A 19,690-nucleotide genomic window follows, 5' to 3' on the forward strand; every position below is an offset into this window, starting at 1 on the left:
CACCCTTCACTTTCCAGGACCTCAGCAGCCTGTCTCCTTCCTCTCAGCTTGCCTTCCCCTTGTTTTCCTGAGAAATCTTCCTTCTGCACGCAGTCAGCACAAGAATAGGTTACGTGGTTGTGTTTGGTGCCAAAGATTAGGGATAATTTAGGAGATGCCAGGCAAAGAGATCACGGCCATCTCTCTTTCCTCTTTAGAAAAACACAGAAGTGACAGTTGAAAGAATTAAGGTAGAATGAATCTCATTTTCAAACAAATGTGCAAAACAAGAAAAATAAGCCTGCTTACAAAACAAGTTAGAGTCCCACAAAATATGTGGTTGGTGCAAAAAAGACACTGAACTAAGGATTCTACACCCAGGAGAACATATATCATTACTGGACACTACAAACAACCAGGAGTTTAAACGTGACTTCTAAACATTTTTTTTTAAATATATATTTGTATGGATTTCAGAGAGGAAGGAAGAGAGATAGATAGAAACATCCATGATGAGAGAGAATCATTGATCGGCTGCTTCCTGCACGCCCCACACTGGGGATCGAGCCTGTAACCTGGGCCTGTGCTCTGACCGGGAATCGAACCATGACCTCCTGGTTCATAGGTTGATTCTCAACCACTGAGCCACGCTGGCCGGGCTAAACATTTTTTTTTTTTTTTTAAAGAGAGAGATAACAGCCAACTCCAAAACCCAATAGCATTGAGCCCCCAAGAATAAGTTCCTATGTTGATAGGTCACCTACAGCATGCTACTCAAAATCTTCTCATTAAAAGTAAAAATTTTTAAAAGAAAGAAACAAGGAAAGCAAAGGAAGAGAAATAAAAGCTTTAAAAGTCATTTCTGAGAAACTGCTCTCTGAAGCAACGCAGCCCTGGACGGAGCCTGCGGGCCCAGAGGACCTATTAGGGCCAGAGACAGAGAGGAAAGTCTCATCTGTTAAAGTCTGGGCCGCACCACCAGCCTCCCCACCTTCTGGTTAAAGTGGGAGGAGGAGGAGGAGGGGGAGAAGGGGGAGGAAAGGCAGGAAAGGAGAGAAGGAGAAGAGAGTGGGATGCAAAATAAAAAGACCCTGAGGAGCGGGGGAGGAAGGGGCAAGCTAGAGTGAGGAGAGGGGAAAGAAAATGCCGAGAGAGAAGGAGGGGAGGCAGGAATAGCAAGGACTCCGGGGATGGGCAGCCCCGGGGCAGGGAAAGGAGAGGGGAATGGAAAAGGCAGAGTGCAGAGAGAACAGACCCAGAGAGGGCAGACATGGAGGGAGGGCCAGGGGAGAAACAAGAGCAAGAAACTGCAGGAGAAGCCCTAGCCGGTTTGGCTCAGTGGATAGAGCATCGACCTGCGGACTGAAGGGTCCCAGGATTGATTCCAGTCAAGGGCACAGGCCCAGGTTGCGGGCTCGATCCCCAGTAGGGGACATGCAGGAGGCAACCAATCAATGATTCTCTCTCATCATTGATGTTTCCATCTCTCTCTCCCTCTTCCTTCCTCTCTGTAATTAATAAAAATATATTTAAAAAGAAAGAAAGAAAGAAACGGCAGGACGTACCGGGAGTTGAGAACGGAGGAGAAGAGAGAATGGCCAGGCAGATGGAGGAGTCTTCCCGGGCTGCCCATGACCAACATGCCCCTCTGGGTTTGCTTCCACCTCAGGTGGGAGGTGCAGGCGGGGCCTGTCCTTGCTGTTATTGGCCATGGACGTGGGCCTGTGGCCACTAGCTAGGGCTCCCCTGGACTCCTTGACATGGTCAGGACATGCTTGTCACATGTCTGCTCTGCACACGGAGCCTCTCAGGGGTCTGTTGAGCCCCGTCCAGCTGCCTGCGAAGCCCCCGCTCAGGAGCTCAGCGCATCCTGAGGCCCAGCGGGGACTCAAGCGCGTTCTCAGGGCGGCTCTTCTGGAGAGAGGATTCCCGCCACCCTCCAGGATGTCCAAGTCCCTCGCCGCTCACCCGGGCACCCCTGTGTGTGGCGGCCTGCGCCGTGCCCGAGCTGGCCAAGCCTGCCTGGCCCCAGCCCGGCGCGCTCCCGGTCTCTCGCAGGACTCACTGTACTTACTGTTGAGGCAGTAGTTCCCGCACTCTGCCGCGTGCCAGCATGAAACAGAACAGGGGGAGTCAGACTCTCACGGGCATGTCAAACCCCCCTCTCAGTGCAGACCATCGGGAACCAGCGAGTTTCCCTCCGACGCCCCGCAGAGGGCCCCACTGGCCTCCCAGCCCCAGCTTCCCGTGGGGGTGAGGGTGGGGTGGCGGTGGACCAAGAAGACGTGAATGGTAAGGTGCCTGACACCTCTGAGGCTCCTGACCTTGAACCCACAGTCCTCACTTAGGCTAAACCTGGAGAAACAGCTCCTGCTAAAGAGTTACTGACCTTGTCAATCAGTGATTATTACTTTCCTTGGCTCTGGGCTGCGTGTGAGAAAGGACTGATAAGCCAGCCAGCCGCCTCTTTTCTCTCCCGAGTGGAAAATATCAGCCTCGCTCCCACCCCTGCCCACCCCCCTCTGCAAGACCCCAGGGCTCTGGTCATCGGCGAGGGACAAAGGGCAGGGGAGCCGTCCAGAAGCGACACCACGGAAGACAAAACAGTGACAACACACTCGCGCTGGTCCGTGTAGATTCGTAAGTGTGCGTTCTGTCCTCACACGGGGGGGCTGGAGGCGACCCTCCGGCCCTCGGGCCCTTCGTGGTGTGTTTAAATATTGCAAAGATGGTTACATTTAACCGGACCCTTTACATCTGTGTTGTCACACTGCCTTTTCCCTGGGGCGAAGCCTTGCTGAGGCATCCGTTGACATGTGTTTCTGTCACGTCCTCCCATTTATACCGAAAAGCCTGTGCCGTCCGAGGACACGTGAACATGCTCCGCCCCAGGGAACGGCAGCCTCCAGGCCAAGCACCCTGTCCGCCGGGGACTTGCAATTCCCCGCAGACTAGAAAGAGGGAAGGGAGGGCGGCTCCTTCGTGCAGTCACAGGAGGAGCTGGGGGGTTGCCATCCAGCCTTCCCCACAGCCAGGGCTCCGCTCAGCACCTCCCTGACACAGGGCCGTGCCGCCGAGGACGCACTTGCCGCCCCGGCAGCTCCCCATCCGGGCTGGGGCAGCGCCAGGAATCAGACGCTGTGGCCACAAGTAAACAAACAAACAAAAACCTGCTCTACACTGAAGACCGACATCTGGGCTGAACAGCAGCAGTGCTTCATCGTTTAATCACAAACCACCTAAGGAAAGAAAGTCCCGGGGGTAGGCATACCCTCTTCATGTGTGTTTCCATTTACTGGGTTTTCGTAAAGCACGGCCTCTACTTACTGGATCTGTGTTTCATACACTGAGACCAAAGAATATTAATCCGAATCAGACCCAACAATATGGCGTGGGAGCTACGAAAGGCGACATAAAATGTCCTAAGTGTTGCGTATGTGGTTGTTCAGTGTAGATCAGGCCAGATCCCGTGTGTTAGGACCTTGCATCCATGAAGAGGGCATGCCTGAAGCCCAGGCGTGGCCTCAGTGGCTATGGGTGTCAGCGGTGAGCGGGCATCAGCTCACCTGCTGCAGAGAAATAGCCCCATCTAGTGGCCAGCAGGGCCCTACATGGCCTGAGTCCAAACTTCTCAGTAATGAGGGGACAGGGAGGGAGGGGGACCAGGCCCCTATTCCCTCCCCAAGCGGCCTGTGTGCTATTGGTTGGGAGAACCCCAGGACAAAACAGCTGCATCCTATACCCGTGTCTGGAACACTCAGAGCATAACAAAGGCTCTGAGAAGTCCTGCAGGGGAGAGAGCTGTTTAACCACGTTTCCCCAAACTTCTTTGACCACAAAGCTCCCCTCCCCCCATGTTGTGCATGTGAATGTACGTGTGTCTGTCTCTCTGTGTGAAAAACAGCCATCAATATTCCTTTTTTTGCCATTAATATTCTTTAGAACTTAAATTCTTGCATGCATTCTGGGAAAGGCGGCTCTGACTTCTCAGTACCTTGCGTGGCTCTAAGAGCGGTGAGGAGCTGGAACATCCGATGGCACATTTGGATGAGTAGAAAGAAGAAATCTCTAAGGAAGGGGGGCATTTGTTTTTGAGGAGGGAGGCCTTGTTGACACCCCTCGGGTGAGATGAGAAGGGGGTGCTCAGGATTAGGGTGCTGGGGTTTGAGGTGGAGGAAGGCACCTAAGCGGGAGAGCCCCGAGATGAAGGAGAGGCGGTCACCAGAGTCAAGCCTGATGATTTTCTCAGGATCTGAAATCGTGGCTGTGAGTCCGAGAGCCGGTGGGTTCCCGAGGCTGGGAAGAGCGGCCCCAATTCGGCAGCTGCCGCCTCGGGGAGCCTGTAGTGCCCTGGGGGCCCCCGGGGCTCAGAGGACCTCCATGCCCACCTCGCTCAGGGTCAGGCCCTCCTGCTCCTGACCCTGACCTCTCAGGGACCAAGGGGGCTCCCGAGACCTCCGCGATGGTCAGGGGGCCTAGCGCCTCCCCAGGATTTGTCTGAGTTTTGGGTCCTAGACCCCTGTCTCCTGGCCAGGTCCCAAGTGGATTCACCTGCCTGCCCTCACACACCCTGCGCCGGCCAGAGAAACCCGACCCGCGGAGGGGCCCCACACCACATTCCTGATGGAGAAGGGGCCCCTGGGTGTGGACTGAGCGGGCCTGGTGCTGGAGATTCACCCCACGCTGCTCGGTGTACAAGGACGGGCCTAACTCCTCGGGGAACACCAGGGCCTTGCTTCTGAAGCATGCCCTGGTCCTCAGGCTGGGGAAAAACCCGAATCTTTACATCGACGAGGCTGTGAACCACCTTGCTGGATCAGGCAGGGTTTTCTCTGCCCATCAAGGTGGCATCCAACTACTCCTGTCTTTCAAGCTAAGAATGTACCCAAACTTGTAGAATGTTCTTTTGCATCTCCGCAGAACAGTGAGAGCGGCCCACTTCCCAGCGTTGCCATCCTGACCCGGGACTAGACGCTCTCCCCAGGATGACAGCCATCTGTGCGCCGCTGTGTGCCCGCTGGGGCCTGGGAGACGTGTTCTGAGTGGCACCAGGCTGCACCCCGAGCCCCATTAATCCTCAGAAGCCGCATAACGGGAGAGAAAGCTGTTTGCAGGCTGGGCCTCCCCATGTGAATCCCCACCCCCACCCCCACCCCCAGCACTGGCAGCGGCGGCCACGGTGCCAGAGGGCCATCTTTTTCTCAAAGCACAAGGGGGTAACGATGCGACAGGGGGCAGCTGATGGCTCCAGCACAGTGAGCTGCAGAAAGAGGCCCAAATGCCCCCCAGGTCCCCTGCCACTGTCCACTCCTGGGACCTCACCACGTAGCCCAGACCCTCACCGGAGATCTGTCCCTTCATTCTGGTACAATGTGTTTCTTGTTGAACCTGAACCCACGGCTACAAAGCTATACACCTGAGCTTTTCATACCTCATGGTTGATGTCCTGTAGCAGGAAGCGAGGGTTAGCAAGATCACACATGACCCTGTCCTTCCTCGAATTCCCGAAGCTGCTGACTGCTCACGGGAGCCTGGCCTTCACGCACTGAGCGTTAGCGTTGGTGTTTAAGGCAGGAGCGAGCTTGCCCTGCCTGTGCCGGAGGGGAGGCCCCGAGATTCACACACTGACCCGTGAAAGCCCAACCCAGTTTTCTGAGTGCACGGGCCGCTCTGGAACTGAATCTCGCCAGGTACACGCTGCTAGCTAAACAGGGATTCCCTTGTTGGGATTCTCCTCGGGCCCGTTCACAAATGGGTCTAGGACTCTTCCGTGGGGGTTATCATCGGGTGAGCTATGTTAATGCACATGTTTCACACGATTTGCCGTGCAGGTTTCAAAATTCATTTAAGTATAATACTACTGAACCTTCCATGCGGCCACTTGGCATCTTTCATACTTTCCAAGACTCCTGCAAAACAACTCCTATCCTCCCACACCCCGAAACATCTGCCCTCATTTCCCGTTTCCCTCTAGGCCCTACGTCCGATGAAAATCGGGAACCTGGAAGCACACAAGGAAGACAGCACACTCCTTTACTTGGGCTGGTGCCCAATGTCCTCCGGGCCTGCCTACCTTTTTAAAAACTAGTTCCTACACAGGTGAGGCCACCCTGACCCCTGAACAAGAAGCTCCCCATGGCCCAAGGTGATGCCCGTATGAGGGCAGGCCGCCTCTGACGCCAGGCCCCGGTCCCGCCTCCCTCGAGCCAGTACTGCGCCCTGCCCCTGCTCTCGGACAGGATGGGTTTTTATTGTTCTCACCGATAGCAAGAATGGCTGGTGCTAGTTGAGTACCCACCCGGCATTCTTCCAAGGAACATGCATCATCTCATTGAGCCCGCACACCCTCTGCATTAGGTACTATTGCTATTTTTATTCTCACTTCACCATGAGGAAACTGAGGCACAGGTGAAACTTAGGTGGCAAGGAACATAGCACTCTACAGAAGGCTATTAATACTTTCCAAGTACAATTCACATTTTTCTGTATTTGGTAAGATTCTTTATAACATTCACAGTGGGGTCAAAATATTGAGGCAAAACATTTATCAGCCTATCAGGATGAGCTCTGTGGGTGCCTCAGATGAAGGGGGGAAGCCCTCCTATATTATGGGCTAACCTTTTGGATGCAGGGCCATGAGGGGATTTTCAGGGAAGGGGCCAGGGCAGTCGGGAGGGGAAGCTGTTTACCTCCTGTTACAGGAGGATCTCAGCATTTTAATCGTTAAATAAGTATAGCAGTTTATATGGGACTAGAGGCCTGGTGCACGAAATTTGTGCACTGGGGGTGGGAGCAGGAACCCCTTGGGGGATGTCTGCCTGCCGGCTTAGGCCTGCTTCTGGGAGTGGGCCTAAGCCAACAGGTGGACATCCCCCAAGAGGTCCTTAGAGCTGCCACGGAGGCGGGAGAGGCTCCCGCCACTGCCACTGTGCTCGCCAGCCATTAGCCTGGCTTCTGGCTGAGCAGCGCTCCCCCTATGGGAGCACACTGACTACCAGGGGGCAGATCCTGCATTAAGCATCTGCCCCCTGGTGGTCAGTGTGTATCATAGCAATTGATTGTTCTGCCATTCAGTCGATTTGCATATTAGCCTTTTATTATATAAAATTAGCCATCTACTATGTCACTGAAATCGCTGATGAAAATAACCGGGGTGGCTGGACTGGTGTCACCAGCAGTCCCCTCCCCACCCCAGCCCGGCCCAGCCAGGCCCCAGCCCACGTACCTTGCTGGCAGTGCAGGCCCTCGAAGCCCAGGGGGCAGTCACACTCGTAGCCCTCCTCCCGGGGCCGGCAGCTGCCACCGTGGGCACAGGGGCCCGACACGCACGGGTGGGCTGCGTTGTCCACGTTCACGCCGCGGGTGAAGTCGTGCCTCACGTGGATGGCGCGGTCGTTCAGGGTGATCTGGGAGAGAAAGCGTAGTCAGGGGCTCGGGAAACATCTCAGCGGTGTGTAAAGTGTCCCTCGGCCACCGACCCAGACCACGCGCAGCGAGAGCTTCGGGAAGAGGAGATAAGGGCTGGTAGCTGCCTTTGTCGTCCTAAGTGACATGATGCAGGAACCGATGTGCTGGCCGGGGCGCATGGGGGCTACGCCTGTGGTCTGGAAGGCCTGGTGGCTCAGAGCTCAAACAGAAGGCCCAGTCCCTACGAAGCGGGGTCCCCACCTGGCTGCCTCTCAGAATCGCGGGGGACTTAGGAAATAATTAACACCCAGGTCCACCCAGATATCTGAGTGAGAATCTCTGAGGGTGCGATCAGTCATCAGTATCCTTTCAAGGCTTCCCAGGTGGTCCTGAGTGCAGCTGAGCCTGAGATAGGGGAGAACCCAGAACAAAGAACCAACACAGAGTGAAGGCTCAGGTGAGGGTGGAGGAGCGGCTTCTCGCTGGACTGCTCTGTTGCCTGACTAATGTCCTGGTGTATTGCCTCAGGCTCCATCAATGGAGCCCTCCTGATGGCCCCACCTGCTCTTTTTTTTTTTAATCCTTACCCAAGGAGATGTGTTATTGAGTTTTAGAAAGAGACAAAGGGAGAGAAAGAGAAAAGAACATCGATGTGAGAGAGAGAGAAACATCAATTGGTTGCCTTCTGTATGCACCTGACCAGGGATCAAAACCATAATCTAGGTATGTGCCCTGATCAGGAATCAAACCTACAACCTTTGGGTGTACAGGACGATGCTCCAACCAACTGAACCAACCAGCCAGCGTCCCCCAGCTCTTGCTGTCCTGTCCTCCTTCCCTGACACTCTTGAATTCCCTTCCCCTCTACAGCCCCTTCCTCATCGTTAAAGAAAAAAAGAGAAACTCAGCTCATACTCTCACCACCGCTGGGCATGCTCACTAGGGCCAGAGTGCTCTGGGCCCCACCCCCTTTTCCCTGCAGGGGCTCTGGAGAAAGAGGAATTCTGGGAATAGCTTACTGGGCTCCCACCCCAAATACATACACCCATTGTTTCCAGCCCTTGACTCAGACTGTGTATCTACCAAAGCTGTTGGTGGGGAAGGCTTTGCAGAACTCAGGGAGAGAAAGTACCCCAGGAGACCCCGCCCTGCAGGGGGTCCTAAGCAGGTAGCAATGGCACTTCCGGCCCCTAATCCCTGTTTCCACAGGCTGGCCTGCTCCTTGGACAGTGTCGGGGGAGCTGGGAGCAAACTTTCCTCGGTCCTGAATCTCAGAAGCTGCTGGAGAGCAGCCAGAATCCCTCCATGACCGTCCATGTCCCTTTTCATGCTGTGAGTGAAGGGCTGTGAAACTGTCACCGTAACTGAGACAAGCCATTCACCGCACCAATCGCCGCAGGATACGGCACAGCCAAGGCTTTGGCCAGGACCTGGGAGGGGAGGGTGGCCTTTCCCGGAGTGGACAGGAAAGGGCTGTGTGCGCTGTGCCAGGGAGGGGGCCTGCGAGGGTGGGGAGGGGGTGAACCCTCTTAGCGCCTCAGCTTGCTTCCCAAGTGAGAATTTCAAACACAAGATTAAACAAGGCCAAACCCACTCATGGGGGGTAAGAAGGGGAGTAAAGGTCTGAATTGAGGTGTCACTGTCACCACCGTTTGCAACAAAGGGAAACACACAGGAGTCAGCAAATAGTGCCTGGACCCCACACCGAGACCCCCAGAAAGACTGAGCCCAGGGGCCCTTCCCAGCTCCCAGGAGCAAATCCTGGTAGGACCTTCCTTCCCTGGGCCTCCCCACCTCAGGTTTGAAGGGGTCAGAGGCCCACCCCCACCCCTGGTGCCCGAAGGAAAACTGGATGACGCTAACATCCAGGAACCCAACGTGCTTCTCTTCAAGTCCCTTCCCCCAGGGTTTGGGGGCCTGGAGACCTGGCTGGTGAGTCGCCCTGAATGTCTGCTTGCAGACAGAACTCCCTCTTCTCCCACCTGAGAGTCATGGCAGGGCAGCCCCCGGGGACGGAGGAAGAGATGAATGTGAGTGGGGTCCGTGTCCTGTGTCTGTCACTAGCTGAGCGGTTTCCTCCTGCACCTTCTATGGAAGGACTCTAATGGACGCTCTTGAGAACTGGGCTACGTGATTGAAGAACTGGGCTACGTGATTGAAGAACTGAGTGACATGATTGACGAACTGGGCGACGTGACTGATGAACCATTGCTAAAGTGGGGGGTGGGGAGGGGCCACAAGAGTTGGTTCTTGCCTTCAGCAAACTGCCAAGTGAGCTACAGAGAAGCGTAGAGCCAAGAGTTGCTACTAGATCCATTCACCTCCTTCCCTGTCATGGAAGTTTTGGAAGCGACCTGATGCCTGATGCCAGCCCCAGGATATGTTTGTGGACTGGCTGTGAAAATGCATCTCCGTCAAGCTGCGTTCACACTCTGTCTGCTGGGCATAGACCCAGGAGCGGACTGAGACTATGTAAGACATGGGGTTGGAAAGCTTGCTGTGAGCATTCACAAATGAAATCTTAAAACATGTCCAAACTCTCTCCAAATGCCTTTGGATACAGCGGGTTGTGCATGGGTCACAATTCTCAATCCCACTGCCTGGAGTCAAGGTCACACCAACAACAAAGCAAGCGAGCCCCACCTTCTGGATGCTCCCGCTGAACGGCCTGAGGATGCCCGACTTGCTCTTCACCTCGTCGTAACTGGGGACTCCGCCAATAAAAATGTCCGTGTTGCAATTGATCTGCGTGAAGCCGCCCTGCCAACAGGGGAAACACAAAACATGGCGTAACGTTGAGAAAAGATGGTCAAGACTAGCACATGCGCCCTCGGGTCCCCTGAAGACCCATCAGGACAATCTGTCTTCAATTGGTCTGATGCTCACATTGCTTTGTGTTGCCCCTCACCACCTCTCTGAATGTTTGTAAGTTTCATAGCCTCTCTGGGACTCAGGTTCACCATCTACAAAAGGGGAACCGCAGTGTCTACCTCGGGGATGTGTCACAGCAAAGGCGTGGATGCTCAGCCAGCAGGACCCCGCCCCGGCAGGGAGCCGGCCTCCAACCTGACCGGTTTACGTGGGGCACGTAGCCTGCGATCGTCAGTGAAACGGAAGCAAGAGAGACAGGGACCACTTCTGGGCAGGAGCTTTCGGAGCCTGGGGCGGCTCGCCCGGCCTTGTCCCGACCCCCAGTGCTTCAAGTCTGGTTCTCAGGCAAAAGCTGCCGCTGGCCATGGACGGACATGGAGCATGAGTGGGAAGTGGGCCCTGTGATGAGCTGCTGGTACCCGGGGCTGTGTGACTGACTGGGCACAGTCTCGGCCCTCCTGGCACTGAGCTGGACACACACTCCTCACTCGGCATGGCCGGCTATTGTCATATTCAGGCGCCACAGCTATGCCTTCATCAGGTCACAGACTGAAATTGTCCCTGTCGATAACCTTCAGGCAGTGTGGGATTCTTCTAATTCCCAAGGAGGTTGGGGACACCCCCCTTCCCCTGCTGTCCCCGAGGTGGTTCCCAGACACGTGTGTCTTTTCTCCTCTCCTCCTCCACCAAATACCTCTGTCCCCGCCCAAAGTCTCTTTTCCTTCCTTTTCTTTTTTCTACTGATCCATTTTCTCACCAGAACACCCACATTCACCATTGCCCTCTTTAAATCTTGCAATGCACAAAATAAAGTCAAACATTTTTTTTAGGCATCTGTAAATTTTTGGGGTGTGCAGAATCCTAGTAGGTTATAGCTTAAAGCAGATCTCTCCTAACTCTTCTTTAAAAATGTCATTTTCCTCCGGACATATGCTTGGAAATGAAATCAAGTTGTAAACTTGAGTAGAAATTCTGCGCCCCTGAGGCCATGAAAGTACAATATAAATACTACCGATAAGTAAAGCTAAATGGTGCTGACCCTATGCCAGGGACTGCTGTGTGTGACATATATCATTATTATAATCTGCACAACTCCATGAGGTCGGCACTATTCTTACCCCATTATATAGATGAGAAAGCACAAACTCAGAGTCTGAGTTCACATTATGGGTAAGTAGAGGGAGCCAGATTTTGAACCCCGAAGTCTGGTTTCAGAGCTACTGTATTACACGCCCACAGGAACGAAAGGGGCGGCGGGCAATGTGTTAGGTGCTGCCCTTGTATTAGCTCACTCAATCCGTGCAGCTGCCCTGTGAGGCGTCTACTGCCACTGTCCGCGCTCACAGCTGAAGAAGAGAAAAGTTAAGTAACTTGCCAGGTGGGGGGCTCGGGTTTAGCCAGGCAGCCTGGCCCTGGCGTCCATGTGCTTCACCACTTTGTCTCCAGGACAGAAAGGAAACAGCCCCCACACACCATCGGGAGCGCGAGTGAGTCCTTACCTCCGCCATGCCCTCCACCACCTTCTGCTCATCCACCTGTAAGATGCCGTTCTTCGCTGTGCGAGATACACGCAGCTCGTGCCAGCGGCCGAGGGCGAGGGGGTCTTCACTCCTGCGGAAGGAGGGAGACTGAGCGTGGGTTAGCACCCTCGTGTTACGAATGCTGTCCATCGACCCGGCTCCGATGACACGGATGCCAACCTCAGCACCTCACTCTGCTCGGCAAAGAGAAAACGATCCTTCCCACTTAGTGGACACAGCAGTGTTCGCCCCCGTTACCGGACCCCTGCACGGTGGGAACATGGCATCCATTATCTTATTTATTCCTTACGCAGGCCTGGAACGGGGTAGGATGAGCCTTGTTTTCTAGATGAGGGGTGGCAGGAGGGTAAAAGGTGACCATTGTTGCACACAAGCTTTGAAGAAGAAGAGTTATATGGGCTGTGGAGTAAAACAGAGGTTCCTTGGTGTACTGATGTCTTGCAGTATCCACTGAAATACATAGAAAATAAAATGGACGGATGTATGGATGGATGGATGGATGGATGGAAAAAAGGAAAGAAAGGAGGGAGGGAGGGCGGGAGGAAGGAAGGAAGGAAGGAAGGAAGGAAGGAAGGAAGGAAGGAAGTAAGTAAGTGCCGGAAACAAATCAGTTTCACTAAAAGAGAGATGTTGACAGGAAGCCAGAAAGGCTGGTCAACAACCTTAATTGCTCTAACCACTCATCCTTTAGTTGAGACATTGTTAGCTGAAGCAGCTTCCACCTTTGTTTGTCCCATGTAAGTTTTTGTTATTTCCTGCCTAAGGGCTACATGTATATTTCTGTTTATCTTGCCTAAGATGTTTTCCCCAAAACCTCAATAAAAGGGATGGCAGGGCCAGAGCAGTGAGTAGTTCTCCCACTAGAGGTGGACTACCGCCTGGCCCCCCATTTCGCCAAATTGAATTTCTTCAGTCTCCATTCATTTGTGTGCGGCCCTTCTCCAGAACTCAAACCCTGAACCGGAACCCTGGACCACGCGGGACATGGAAAGGGATTCCTACAAGGAAGGAAGGAAGGAAGGAAGGAAGGAATGGAGGGAGGGAGGGAGGGAGGGAGGAAAGAGGAAGGGAGGGAAAGAGGAAGGGAAGGAGGGAGAGAGGGAGAGGGAGAGAGAGGGAGGGAGGAAGGCTAGATGTGGGATAAAAGCCAATATAACAAAGCACTAACTGTGGATGAATGGAGGTGGGTATGACATTCACTATACTCTTCTATCAACTTCTATGTTAGAAAGTTTTCATAATAAATCGCTGGGGCAAGGACAGGTTGCGTGTTCTCCGAGATTGTGAAAAGGATTAAAAGTAGTTTAAAAATTCAGTTTTAAATTCAAGGTGGAAGCACTTGAAGTTTCAATGATGCTGGTCAGAGTCTGACACATTCCTTTTTGCAGTGAGGTGTACAAGGCGTGTACCCACTGCGTCTGTATGTCTAAGGCGCGGTTCCTGGCCTCCGCTGCAGCTCGTTACTCTGGGGTCCGGGTGATCGCTGGGAAGCCATCAGGAATACCAATGCGCCCCGTTACGGAAAGGTCGTCACCCCTTACTTGATTTTTCACTCCGGCAAATGCTTTTGTGATTTGTCCTTTGCAATTAGGATTTAATCACCTTGGCTAAATCAATAGGCAATGAGAACCCAGCGGCACTTCGACTGGCCCATGTCCACACTGAGGAACGGCACCCCGGTCCTGCTCTCACCCCGCAGAGGCCGTTTCCTTCGGATACGCCGCTCGCTCAGCCTGGCTGTATCGATCACGGCCATCGCTGGCTCCTTACAATTGTCACCATTTTTGAATCCAGCTCATAATGAGTTGGATCACCCCACCCTTTTCCTCAAGTTAAAACGCTGCGGCCCATTCCACAACTTCCTGTAGGTCAGGCTTTCACAGAATTTGCTTAACTGAGCAGGGAGTCTTTGGAATGGTTTGTAACATAATTATCTCCCAAAGGGGAGTCTGAAACCCCATCCGTGATCACAGTGGTCGGTTTGCCCTAGAGCCTCCGCTCCATCATCCCAGATCCTCAAGGATTTTGTTTCTAGGCACCTTTCCTGACAGGCAGGAAAACAATTACTTAGTATTATTATTATTTTAACATATTTTTATTGATTTCAGAGAGGAAGGGAGAGGGAGAGAGAAACATTATGATGAGTGAGTATCATGGATCAGCTGCCTCCTGCACGCCCCCTCCTGGGGTTTGAGCCTGCAACCTGAGTATGTGCTCTGACCAGGAATGGAACTGTGACCTCCTGGTTCATAGGTCGATGCACAATCACTGAGCCATGCCGGCCAGGCAAAATTATTATTTTTTAATTTAAGAACTACTCTTGTCAAAAGTAGGCACAGAATTAGGAAGAGAAAAGCTGGCCTTCTGAGGTCCCATGAATCTGTGACCCCCCACAGCTCAGCTGAGGTGCAGTCTGTCCAGGAGGGGCGCTGGTGAGCCACAACCCTCCCGACTCCTGCCAGTCATTCCTTATCCAGGACGAAGCCACTTGATAGCACAAGGGGATGCGCAAGGCGTCTTCCTTTTTCAACTTGACAAATAGTTCTTAGCGAACACTTAGACTGGCTGCATAATCACGTGTAAACGGAATCAATTAAGTACCCCCCAACGTTGTCTTGAGACACCAGGTGTGTTTGCGGAACCAGGGGTACAAGCATGTCTGTCCGTCCCCCCCGGTGGGAGGTGTCACTGATGGGCAGGGGTTCAGCCATAAGGGCAGAAACAAACTGGCCTTTTGAAGAATTATGGAAATCCAATGCAGTGATTTCCCATCAGCCATGAAATATGACCAGCAATTCAGGGCCTCGCGTGGCTGTCACATCTCACCCACATGCTCTTTCTGTAAAAATGACAGCCCAGCAAGATGAGTGGATCGACTGTGACCTGCAATCACCTTCAGAACAACAGCAAGCTCACTGGTTTCCTGCTGGGGGCCGCTCGGAGGCGGGGCGTGCCCGGGAGCCGCAGCAGAGGAGAGGTGAACACACGTGGGAAGGAGAAGCATGCCTCCGGCTTGGAGGTAAACCACCAGGAGAGGACACAGTTAAGAAGAGCGAGACACACAAATAAGAAAGACGCCTGCCCCTCCCGGGACTCACAGAGATACTGACGCTGCACTGAGCCATCGATCTGAGTGAATTCACACCCACACCAGGTAGCTGAGGGAACGTTCTGACAACTCAGAACCAATTCCGCAGACACCAGCCAGCACTCGAGGCATCGATTTACCGCCGGGCGTGCTATTGAGCCTCCTCGAGCACACTGGGCAGAGGGGGCTTTGCACCTGCTAGGGACTCTGCCAGAGCACGGGGAGCGGTGAAAGACTCACTAAAGAGTAAGTCACCACTGGAGAAACGGCAAAGAGGAGGGTGAAAATGCAAAGTGAGGTCACCAAGGACATTACTCTTCATTAAATTTCTGTTAATAGTTTTAAAAAATATATTGTAATTGATTTTTAGAGAGAGAGGAAGTCGGGGGAGAGAGAGGGAGGGAGAGAGAGAAACATCGATGTGAGAGCACATCATCAATTGGATGCCTCCTGCACGTTCCCTACCAGGGAATTGAGCCCGCAACCTGGATATGTGCCCTGACTGGGAATCGAACTGGCAACCTTTTGGTTCATGGGATGATGCTCAACCAACTGAGCCACACCGGCCAGGGCTCTGTTAGTACTATTTCACTGGCCATCATTTATTGGCTACGCGCCCACCAAGTGACGCTCGGGGCAAGGTGCTGATTCATTACAACTCATCCCATCTCTGCTGAGGGCACGGTGTGACCCCACGTGGAGAGGAAGGCTGTCACCCCCACCCGAAGCAAGCCCGTTTTCCTTAGCTTCAAGCAGAGCATCGGCACCTATTGGGCAGCCATTTAAGAAAAGGGCGCCTCGCAGCAGGCCAGCACGATCGACAGGAAGCCTGCGCTCTGTATTAGCCAGGAGAGGTTTCGGGAAGGATAACTAACTGCAGGAAGACAGGGAGGTCACACGCGATTGAAGGACATTCATCTTTTCCCAATGTGGCTGCAGTCTGGCTTTCCGGGGAAGGGGAGCCCCTAAAGCTCTCAGCCCTTACCTGAGCACAGCAGTCCCGGAGCCACAGTCAAAGCGGAACTCCACGTGGCCCCCCGCCAGGTTGATGGACAGGAAGTCTCTGCTGCCCGTGTCGTGGCTGTACAGGAGGACGCCGTCGCCCGCGTCCGGCCGGAAGGTGATCTCAAACTCCATGAAGGACAGGTACCGCCGGGGCTCCAGGGGCCAGGGCATGGCAGCGTAGGACCTCAGGGACTCTCTGAACTGAGGCACCGTCAGGGTGAAAGCTGAAGAGACAAGCATGTGGTTAGAAACCCCTCCATGGCAGAACTAGCCGTGTTTTTTTCCCCTGGGCACTGCCCTGCGGTGAGGTGGGTGGGCTCACTGAACTCTGGCCAGTGGCATGAGGCTGGGAGCACTACACCTTTCCAGGTGGGACCCCGAGAACTTGCCTCCATCCTCCCTGTGTTCCCTCTCCCCCTCTGCTGGCTGGACGCAGGAATCGGAGGACTGTGTCCCTGAATGACTGTGTGGAGCAGAGGCCAGCCCACCACCGCCAGCACCTCCATGCTCTGCAGCCATGTGAACTGTGAGCAAGGATCAGCCTGCATTACGTTAGGCTACGGAGATACGAGACGGTATGTAACAGCCTCGCTTACCCCAACTCCTATGCCCTCTTCTAGGTGGCATGAGGTTTTAAAAAAAATATTTTTAGCCTTAACTGGTTTGGCTCAGTGGATAGAGCATTGGCCTGCGGACTGAAAGGTCCCAGGTTCGATTCCAGTCAGGGGCATGTACCATGGTTGCAGGCACATCCCCAGTAGAGAGTGTGCAGGAGGCAGCTGATCGATGTTTCTCTCTCATCGATGTTTCTAACTCTCTATCCCTCTCCCTTCCTCTCTGTAAAAAAATCAATAAAATATATATTTTTAAAAATAAAAATAAAAAAATAAATATTTTTATTAATTTTAGAGAAGGGAGAGGGAGAGAGAGATAGAAACATCAGTGATGAGAGAGAATCATTGATCTGGTGCCTCCTGCATGCCCCATACCGGGGATGGAGCCTGCAACCTGGGCATGTGCCCTGACTAGGAATTGAACTGTGACCTCTGGTTCATAGGTCAATGCTCAATCACTGAGCCATGCTAGTCAGGTAGTGACATGAGATTTTACATTATACAGTGTTACAAAAACTTTCTCCAGTATGGCGTCTTAAGTCCAAATCTGAATCGCTGGTGGAAAAGTTAAAACACATTTAATTCTGTGTGGTTTTTCAAAATCTTTAAAAATTTTCCATTATTGTATACTAGAGCCCAGCCTGCACCCTCTCCAATCCGGGACCCCTTGGGGAATGTCCGACTGCCGGTTTATCAGGCCTAAACCGGCAGTCGGACATCCCTCTCACAATCCTGGACCACTGGCTCTTACTTGCTTACCTGCCTGCCTGCCTGGTCGCCCCTAACTGCCTCCCCTCCTGGCCTGGTCGCCCCACGCAGCCTGCTTATTCAATCGTTTGGTCGTTCCTCGCTAACCCCCCTCCAGGCCTGGTTGTAGGCGGTTAACTTGTGAGGGCGTGAGTGTCAATTTGCATATTACCTCTTTATCATTAGAATGTGTATCTGTGTGTGCATGTGTTTCCATGTATGTATACATATGTATGTATATAATTGATTATATATATTTTTATATAATCAATATAAATGTTATTGAGAGGTGGGATAATTCAGCAGAGCAGTGCAAAGAAAATAAAACAAGATCACTCTCTCCCCTTGCATGGTTGATGTTTCTGGGCATGTCTTCCCAACCTTCCCTCCGAAACTCTCAGATGTTCTAAGCAGCATGAGCTGACAATGCTTCGAACTGAGCCTGATACAGGCCACACAAATATAAGCTCTTCAAAGTTATTTGAGGGCCAAGAAGAGCCCCCAAAACCTGACCCGGGAACATCTTAAAATGAAGGTTTGGTTTGACACTGACACTTTAATACCCTCCACCTTAAAGAAAAGAAAAAAGATTCTCCCAACCATCCCCGGGAAGCAATGTGAATCCCATAAACACATATGGGACCGATGAAAATTCACAGCCCCACCAATTAACAAGCAGACAGAAATGCCATCAACTTGCTTCTTTCTCACCATCCTCGCAGTGCCGCCCTTTAAATCCCAGGGGACAGAGGCAGATGTAGTTGTCAGCTCTGACGGCCGTGCAGGTGCCACCATGGATGCACGAGGTCTCGTCACAGATCCCGCTGCTGCACTCGCCTAGACACAGAACGGGAGCACACAGCGGCTTCGTGGCCAGCCAGCCCAAGGCCACGGCGCTGGCCACGCCACGGCTCAGGGCTCTGCACAGACACAGTTGGGTTCCCACTCCTGTAGATTCACACCTCCTACCCCTGCACCCAGCCTTCAGCATGAGTGGCACCTACGCTTCCTTTGCACTGGATCCTCGCTGTTCTTTCTGAGACTTTAAAACGTGGTGGACACAGTAAATCACATACTAGATCTGGGGGCAACTGTAGGACCGCTGACGGGGATGGCCGAGTTGTTTTTGCTTTCATTCCTCCCTCTGTTGTTCCCACGAGAGTGTGACTCCATCCCCGCAATGTGAACAGAGTGAGTATGTTGAAAGTGTCCTAATTTTTGTGGCTCCAGTTACCTAAAGCGCTGCCGCCTGATGGTTGAACATTGCAGCAACCAAGCTCAGCACTGAAGGAGCTCAGCAGCCACGTCTAAGCTTATGAACTGGCCTCAGTCAGGGCCGCCTCCTCTGTCTGGAGCAGCGAGGGGCAGGGAGGGCTCCATGAGGCCTCAGCATGTGACTTCAGGATCCCTGTTTCTACCGGAAAGTTATGATCTTATGAGGGAGAGAAAGTGGTCGCCAGTAAAGGTGCTCACAGGTTCAACATCAGATGGGCTGGTTAGTTTTCTTCACCAAACACATCAGAGAGGCCCATGGGGGGTGCGCTTGGTCATTTTCAAGTGCAGGTCACCAGAAGACGCGAACACAGACTGACTGCAACTCACCCCCACACCCGCCCACACCAAAAAGGCACGCACAGGAGCACCCCTGCCCACTAGGCACCCACTTACCCACATCGGCCCCGCCGAGGGCTCGCCCCAGGGGCCAGGGCCGCAGGTCCACTCTCTCCCCGTTCACCCTGAGCGACTGCACGCAGCCTTGAAAGCCTCGGTCCGTTCCTGTGGCTCTGGCCAACCAGTAAGTACTGGGAGCCCCACCAAGATAAAGAGGCGTCCGGAAGGTGATTTTGCTGTACTGGCCCTTTAAGAAAGAGGAAAACCGTGATTCAAGAACCAACATCCAAAGCCAAAAACGCAACTGATTTTAATGAGGGACGTGCTCAGGATGTAGCTTACAACCATCCGTATTTGTCTTTAAGACGCTGCCCTTCAGCAAACTTAAACCCGGGGTCACCGCAGGAAACTCGGTGAGCTTCTCGGAGGGCTGTTTCGAGAAAGGAGGACTTTGGAAAGCCTCGAAAGGAGGGGAGGGGAGCCCGAGCCAAGAGCAACCCAACAGGCCGTGCACCAGGCTGGGCATCCAAAAACAACCTTCTCCTGCCAGTCCTGCCACCACGGCACTGTGGGCCTGGGAGGGTCACAGGGCTGCTCTGTGTCCTGAAGGTGGTCACACTTAGCGTGCGTGGACGTGGACAAACATTTCCCCTTTCTCTGTCCTGCTCACCTTTACACTACATCCTGCAGGAAACACGGGGCGGCGCGAGGGATTAGCAAGCAGATTTTGTTGCAAAATATTTTGAAATTTGCTCAGGGATAGAACGTTTTGGTGTGTGTGTTTTTTTAAGTGTTATTACAGTTAGGTGGAGACATTTCCAGTTTTA

General features: G+C 53.2%; 1 protein-coding gene across 1 annotated transcript in view; it reads right to left on the reverse strand.

Moving 5' to 3' along the window:
- The window catches only part of EGFLAM (EGF like, fibronectin type III and laminin G domains), a 129,291-nt gene that overhangs the window by 16,362 nt on the left and 93,239 nt on the right, over positions 1–19,690 (reverse strand). Inside the window, exons 13-18 of the mRNA XM_028131252.2 lie at positions 18,921–19,110; positions 17,964–18,089; positions 15,872–16,115; positions 11,757–11,868; positions 10,030–10,146; positions 7,205–7,385 (exon numbers count right to left, since the gene is read on the reverse strand). Of these exons, the coding sequence (XP_027987053.2) occupies positions 7,205–7,385; positions 10,030–10,146; positions 11,757–11,868; positions 15,872–16,115; positions 17,964–18,089; positions 18,921–19,110 (970 nt within the window). The remainder of the gene's footprint in view (positions 1–7,204; positions 7,386–10,029; positions 10,147–11,756; positions 11,869–15,871; positions 16,116–17,963; positions 18,090–18,920; positions 19,111–19,690) is intronic.

Source organism: Eptesicus fuscus, chromosome 4 (assembly GCF_027574615.1).
Source record: "Eptesicus fuscus isolate TK198812 chromosome 4, DD_ASM_mEF_20220401, whole genome shotgun sequence".
NCBI classification, from domain to species: Eukaryota; Metazoa; Chordata; class Mammalia; order Chiroptera; family Vespertilionidae; genus Eptesicus; species Eptesicus fuscus.